This window comes from Pristiophorus japonicus, unplaced genomic scaffold, assembly GCF_044704955.1.
Source record: "Pristiophorus japonicus isolate sPriJap1 unplaced genomic scaffold, sPriJap1.hap1 HAP1_SCAFFOLD_3262, whole genome shotgun sequence".
NCBI classification, from domain to species: domain Eukaryota; kingdom Metazoa; phylum Chordata; class Chondrichthyes; family Pristiophoridae; genus Pristiophorus; species Pristiophorus japonicus.
Window position 1 is genome coordinate 1 of NW_027253065.1, and position 7,499 is coordinate 7,499.

General features: G+C 56.5%; 1 protein-coding gene across 1 annotated transcript; it reads right to left on the reverse strand.

Annotated features, from left to right (window-relative positions):
* Nucleotides 1–250: 250 nt before the first annotated feature.
* Nucleotides 251–7,213, reverse strand: LOC139249571 (dynein regulatory complex subunit 5-like). Its single transcript, XM_070872519.1, is given in 3 exon segments — nt 251–480; nt 483–1,298; nt 6,979–7,213. Coding segments are annotated over 3 exon segments (1,191 nt in total). The 5' UTR covers nt 7,139–7,213; the 3' UTR covers nt 251–265.
* Between the last annotated feature and the right edge of the window lie 286 nt (nt 7,214–7,499).

Here is a 7,499-nt window from a genome sequence, read left to right on the forward strand (position 1 = left end):
GGTGGAGATAGGAGGGAGAGGGAGGTGGAGGGAGAAGGGAGAGGGGAGGTGGAGGGAGGAGGGGAGGAGTGGAGGGGAGGAGGGGAGTGGAGGGAGGGGGGGAGGTGGAGGGAGGGGGAGGAGGGTGGGAGATAGGAGGGAGAGGGAGGTGGAGGGAGGAGGGAGGGGAGGGTTAAGTGCTTTACAGGAGCCTACAGAGAGTGGATACCTCAGCTTGGTTTATAAGGGTCCCTCTAACCAATCGCCACTTTGCTGTACCTCCAAGCTAACCCCACATACTGACCGGGCCGATATTATTGCAGGAAATGTTGATGGACTTCAGGTTTTGGTTCTTCATCAGGAGCTCAGAGATGACCCTGGCCACAGGCTCCGTCAGCTCATTGCTCGCCAAGTTGATGTCTTCCACCGAGGACTTGTGTAGAGCTCGGGCCAAGACTTCTCCCCCGTCATCCCCAATTTGGTTGAGGCGAAGGTTGAGGGATTGAGGGTGGAGAATCGCTTGACTTTGTAGGAGATGGCCTTGGCTCCATAAGCTTGGATCCGGTTGTCACACAGGTTGACCTTCTCGAGCTTGGTTCTGTGGAGGAGCTTGGCCAGAACCTTCGCCCCGTTGTCCGCGATCAAGTTGTGCGACAGGTCCAGCTCCATCAGCGAGGGGTGATTCAACATGTACTTGACCAGCACGCGTAGCTTGTCGTCATCGATCTTGTTCCGAGGGAGCTTCAGCACCTTCAAGCCCTTGCAGGAGTGGATGGCTTTCGCCAGGGAGAAGCAGTCTTGGTACGTAAACTGGAATATGTTCCATTCGAAATTCATGCCGCAGTCCTTGACCCCGTAGATCACGTCCAGCTCTTCCAGATTTGGCAGCTTGCTGAGCAACATGCTGAAGTCAAAGTGGTCCATCGAGGGCACATTCAGGTCACTGTCGCTGCCGCCGTCCGAGGACTCGTCATCCGCCGTCTCGGGGATCTGCTTGACGGGCGGAAGGAGCTGGGCGATGTCCAACCTCTTCACGTAGTCTTTGCAGAGCGGTATGAACTCCAGGACCACCTTCAGGTCGGTGGTGTCTGGGACAAAGAACTCGATGATGTTCTTCAGCAGCCGCTCGAAGAACATTTGTTTCCAGCTGCCCCCGTACCTGGACGTGTCGCACACCTCCCAGCACTCCAGGCAGCACCTTCTCCAGTAGCCCTCGTCGCTGACCAGGTTGGCCGTTACCTGGAGCGGGATATTGGTGGAGATCTTGGCCAGCACCTTGCGCTTGTGTTGTTCCATCAGTTCGTTCAAAAGGGGATGCGCTGCGGTGTGAAAGAGAGGGCACAGGGCAGGTGAGTGAGTCGACAAGCACACAGCTCCAGAATCACTGACCATCGTGAGGATCATGTGCAAAGTACATGCTACTTCTCTTAATCCAAAACCTCTTCACTCAAATCAAGCGATCATCTCACAGAATCATAAAATGATATGGAGACAGAGGCCATTCAGCCAGTCAAGCCAGCTCTGTGAAAGAGCTGCCCAATTAGTCTCCCCCCCCCCCCCCCCGGCTCTTTCCCCACAGCCCTGCAAATTGCACCCCTTCAAGTATTTATCCAATTCGCTTTTGAAAGTTATTATTGAATCTGCTCCCACCGCCCTTTCTGGCAGCGTGTCCCAGATGACAACTCGCTGCATTAAAAACATTTCTCCTCGTCTCCTCTCTGGTTAATTTGTCAATTGCCTTCAGTCATTTTATTTTCAGCAGTGGGACCATTGCTGGGGGAGGTGGGACCTGTGCAAGCCGGATGGGTCACACCTCAACAGAACCAGTAGCCTCACCGAGGGGGGGGGGGCGGGGGCTTGCTAGTGCTGTTGGGGAGGGTTTAAACTAGCTTGGCAGGGGATGGGAACCGGAGAATAGATTCAGAAGGGAGAGAAGTAAAGCTGGTATTGGAAAGCAGAATATCAGAAAGTGAATTTGGAAGGGAGAGGAAACAAGAGCTATAAAGTAAACAAGAGAGTTTGGCAGTGCTAAATAGTATACACTTCAATACAAAGAGTCAAGGGAATAAGGCAGATGAGCTGAGAGCACAGATAGATACTTGGGGGTATGATATTATAGCTATTACTGAGACATGGCTGAAAGGGGCAGATATGGCAGCTCAACATTCCTGGTTACAGGGTTTTCAGCCGGTAAAAAAGGAGGGGGGGGTCACAGTATTGATCAATGAAACAATTACAGCTGTGAGGAGGGTGATATGTTAGAGACATCATCGAACAAGGCCATGAGGTGAATTGAAGAACAAAAAAGGGGCGATCACACTGCTGGGAGTGTACTATAGAGGGAGATAGAAGAGCAAATATGTAGGCAAATTTCTGAGAAGTGCAAAAACAATAGGGCAGTAATAGTCGGGGATTTCATCTACCCTAATATTAACTGGGATAGAATTAGTGTGAAAGGTATAGAGAGTGCATCATTTCTAAAATATATTCAGGTGAACTTTTTTAGCCAGTATGTAGCAAGCCCAACAAGGGAGAGGGGCGGTTCTGGACTTGGTTTTGTGAATGAAGAGGGGCAGGTGGAAGGGGTATCAGTGGGAGAGCATTTTGGTGCTAGTGATCATAATTCAGTTACGGAAAAGGACAAAGATAGACCACCAATACAAGTTCTCAATTGGAGGAAAGCCAATTTTGCTGATATGTGATTTAGCCAAGGTGGACTGGAAACAGCTACTTGAAGGTAAGTCAGTGTCACAGCAGTGGGAGGCATTCAAGAAGATCCTGAGGGGACAGAGCAAGTACGTTCCCTTAAAGAAAAAGGGTGGGACTAACAAATCTAGAGCCCCCTGGATGTCAAGGGTCATACAGGGTAAGATAAAGAATAAAGGGAAGTTTATGACAGATACCGAGAATTCAATACTGCAGAAACCCTAGAGGAGTATAGAAAGCCCAGGGGTAAAATTAAAAAGGACACTTGGAAAGCAAAGAGAGAGCATTACATTTTTTTGGCAAGTAATATCAAGGAAAACCCAAAGATGTTTTATAAATACATTAAGCGCAAGAGGATAACAAGAGAAAGAGTGGGGCCTATTAGAGACCCTGTGTGTGTGGCGATGGAAGACGTGGGTATGGTTCTTAACAAATACTTTGCTTCTGTTTTCACAAAAGAGAGGAGCGATACAGACATTGCAATCAGGGAGGAGGAGTGTGAAATATTAGATGAGATAAACATAGTGAGAGAGAAGGTATTAAGGGGTTTAGCAGCTTTGAAAGTGGATAAATCCCCAGGCCCGGATGAAATGTATCCTAGGCTGTTAAGAGAAGCAAAAGAGGAAATAGCAGAGGCTCTGATCATCATTTTCCCGTCCTCTCTGGCTACAGGTATGGTACCAGAGGACTGGAGGATGGTTAACGTTGTACCCTTGTTTACAAAGGGAGAAAGGGATAGACTGAGTAATTACAGGCAAGTCAGCCTAACCTCGGTGATGGGAAAATTATTGGAAAATATCCCGAGGGACAGGATAAATCTTCATTTAGAAAGACACGGATTAATCGAGGACAATCATCATGGATTTGTTAAGGGAAGGTCGTGTTGGACTAACCTGATTGTATTTTTTGAGGAGGTAACCAGGAGGGTCGATGAGGGCAGTGTGTATGATGTAATGTATATGAATTTTAGCAAGGCCTTTGATAAGATCCCACATGGCAGACTGGTCACGAAAGTAAAAGCCCATGGGATCCAGGGCAAAGTGACAAGCTGGATCCAAAATTGTCTCAGAGGCAGGAAGCAAAGGGTAATGGTCGATGGGTGCTTTGTGACTGGAAGGATGTTTTCAGTGGGGTTCCACAGGGCTCAGTACTGGGTCCCTTGCTTTTTGTGGTTGATACCAATGATTTAGACTTGAATGTAGAGGGTATGATTAAGATGTTTGCAGATGATACAAAAATTGGTTGTGTGGTTGATAATGAAGAAGAAAGCTGTAGACTGCAGGAAGATATCAGGTGGGCAGAACAGTGGCAAATGGAATTCAATCCGGAGAAGTGTAAGGAACAAAGGGACTTTGGAGCATATGTCCACTCACACTCACTCCCCTCACACACACACTCACCATCACACACACACTCACCATCACTCACACACCCGCTCCCCCTCACACACACACTCATGCACCGGCTCCCACTCGGCCGCTCGCTCCCCCTCCCCCTCGCCCACCCTCACCCGCTCGCTCCCCCTCACCCGCTCACCCTTCCCATCACCCGCTCGCTCACCCTCCCCCTTACCTGCTCGCTCGCACCCGCTCCCCCTCACCCGCTCGCTCCCCCGCACCCTCTCGCGCCCGCTCCCCCTCTCGCGCCCGCTCCCCCTCTCGCGCCCGCCCACCCTCACCCGCTCGCTCACCCTCACCCGCTCGCGCCCACTCCCCCTCTCGCGCCCGCTCCCCCGCACCCTCTCGCACCCGCTCACCCTCTCGCGCCCGCTCGCTCCCGGTCACCCGCTCGCTCCCCCTCTCGCGCCCGCTCCCCCTCACCCTCTCGCGCCCGCTCCCCCTCTCGCGCCCGCTCCCCCTCTCGCGCCCGCTCACCCTCTCGCGCCCGCTCACCCTCTCGCGCCCGCTCACCCTCTCGCACACACACTCACACCCGCTCCCCCTCACGTGCACACACTCCCCCTCACACACTCACTCCCTCTCACACACTCACTCTCCTGCTCGCTCCCGCTCACTCCCTCTCCCTCCCGGTCCCTCTCCCACCCTCGCCCTCCCTTCCGCTAGCTCTCCCTCTCCTCCTCTTCTGCCTCCCCCCCCGCACTCGCAGTCCCCTCCCCCCGCCCCCCCCCGCACTCGCACTCCCACCTCCCCCCCCCCCCCCCGCGCTCGCACTCCCCTCCCTCCCCGCGCTCGCACGCATGTGCACACACTCCCACTCCCCAATCCCGGGCTCAGGGAGTGACGGGGAGACTTCCACACTCACAATCCCGGGCTCAGGGAGTGACCGGGAGACTCCCGCTCTCCAATCCCGGGCTCAGGGAGTGACGGGGAGACTTCCACACTCACAATCCCGGACTCAGGGAGTGACGGGGAGACTTCCACACTCACAATCCCGGGCTCAGGGAGTGACGGGGAGACTTCCACACTCACAATCCCGGGCTCAGGGAGTGACGGGGAGACTTCCACACTCACAATCCCGGGCTCAGGGAGTGACGGGGAGACTTCCACACTCACAATCCCGGGCTCAGGGAGTGACGGGGAGACTTCCACACTCACAATCTCGGGCTCGGGGAGTGACCGGGAGACTCCCACACTCACAATCCCGGGGAGTGACCGGGAGACTCCCACACTCACAATCCTGGGGAGTGACGGGGAAACTCCTACACTCACAATCCCGGGCTCGGGGAGTGACGGGGAGACCCCCGCCCTCGGGGAGTGACCGGGAGACTTCCATACTCACAATCCCAGGGAGTGACGGGGAGACTCCCGCCCTTGGGGAGTGACCGGGAGACTTCCACACTCACAATCCCGGGGAGTGACGGGGAGACTCCCAGTCTCCAATCCCGCCCTCGGGGAGTGACCGGGAGACTTCCATACTCACAATCCCAGGGAGTGACGGGGAGACTCCCGCCCTTGGGGAGTGACCGGGAGACTTCCACACTCACACTCCCGGGCTCAGGGAGTGACGGAGAGACTCCCGTTCTCCAATCCCGGGCTCGGGGAGTGACGGAGAGACTTCCACACTCACACTCCCGGGCTCGGGGAGTGACGGAGAGACTCCCGCTCTCCAATCCCGGGCTCGGGGAGTGACGGAGAGACTCCCGCTCTCCAATCCCGGGCTCGGGGAGTGACGGAGAGACTCCCGCTCTCCAATCCCGGGCTCGGGGAGTGACGGAGAGACTCCCGCTCTCCAATCCCGGGCTCGGGGAGTGACGGAGAGACTTCCCCACTCACACTCCCGGGCTCGGGGAGTGACGGAGAGACTCCCGCTCTCCAATCCCGGGCTCGGGGAGTGACGGAGAGACTCCCGCTGTCCAATCCCGGGCTCGGGGAGTGACGGAGAGACTCCCGCTCTCCAATCCCGGGCTCGGGGAGTGACGGAGAGACTCCCGCTCTCCAATCCCGGGCTCGGGGAGTGACGGAGAGACTCCCGCTCTCCAATCCCGGGCTCGGGGAGTGACGGAGAGACTCCCGCTCTCCAATCCCGGGCTCGGGGAGTGACGGAGAGACTCCCGCTCTCCAATCCCGGGCTCGGGGAGTGACGGAGAGACTCCCGCTCTCCAATCCCGGGCTCGGGAAGTGACGGAGAGACTTCCACACTCACACTCCCGGGCTCAGGGAGTGACGGAGAGACTCCCGCTCTCCAATCCCGGGCTCGGGGAGTGACGGAGAGACTCCCGCTCTCCAATCCCGGGCTCGGGGAGTGACGGAGAGACTCCCGCTCTCCAATCCCGGGCTCGGGGAGTGACGGAGAGACTCCCGCTCTCCAATCCCGGGCTCGGGGAGTGACGGAGAGACTCCCGCTCTCCAATCCCGGGCTCGGGGAGTGACGGAGAGACTCCCGCTCTCCAATCCCGGGCTCGGGGAGTGACGGAGAGACTCCCGCTCTCCAATCCCGGGCTCGGGGAGTGACGGAGAGACTCCCGCTCTCCAATCCCGGGCTCGGGGAGTGACGGAGAGACTCCCGCTCTCCAATCCCGGGCTCGGGGAGTGACGGAGAGACTCCCGCTCTCCAATCCCGGGCTCGGGGAGTGACGGAGAGACTCCCGCTCTCCAATCTCGGGCTCGGGGAGTGACGGAGAGACTCCCGCTCTCCAATCCCGGGCTCGGGGAGTGATGGAGAGACTCCCGCTCTCCAATCCCGGGCTCGGGGAGTGACGGAGAGACTCCCGCTCTCCAATCCCGGGCTCGGGGAGTGACGGAGAGACTCCCACTCTCCAATCCCGGGCTCGGGGAGTGACGGAGAGACTTCCAGTCTGCCCGGCACTATCGGCAGGATTTGACACCCACTCACCAGTGAAGTTCTTCACGATGTGGTTGATGCAGAGGTCGGAAAGCAGTGGGATCGTGGCCAGTGACCACTCGGGATCCTCTGCGATGATCCTCCTCATCCTCCTAGGATCGGCTGCCGGATTCGGGCCGGAAAACTTGGTGATCCAAGGATTGACATTCATCCCTGCCTGCTTAACCAAGGGAGCTTCAAGTCGCGGGACTGCGATGGAGAACCGAAGGTGGAGGTGTGGGAATAACAAGCTGCGAAGTGTAAAGCACAGTTAGAGGAAAAGAGAAGCAGAGTGTAGTCACACCGAGTCCCGCTCACACAATACCCTGTGCTCGCTGACCTGCGCTGGCTCCCGGTCCAACAACACCTCCACTTTACAATTCGCATCTTTGTGTTTCAGTCCCTCCAGCCCCTACACCCCTCCCTATCTCTGTAACCTCCTCCAGCCCTACACCCCTCCCTATCTCTGTAACCACCTCAAGCCCCGACACCCCTCCCTATCTCTGTAACCTCCTCCAGCCCTACACCCCTCC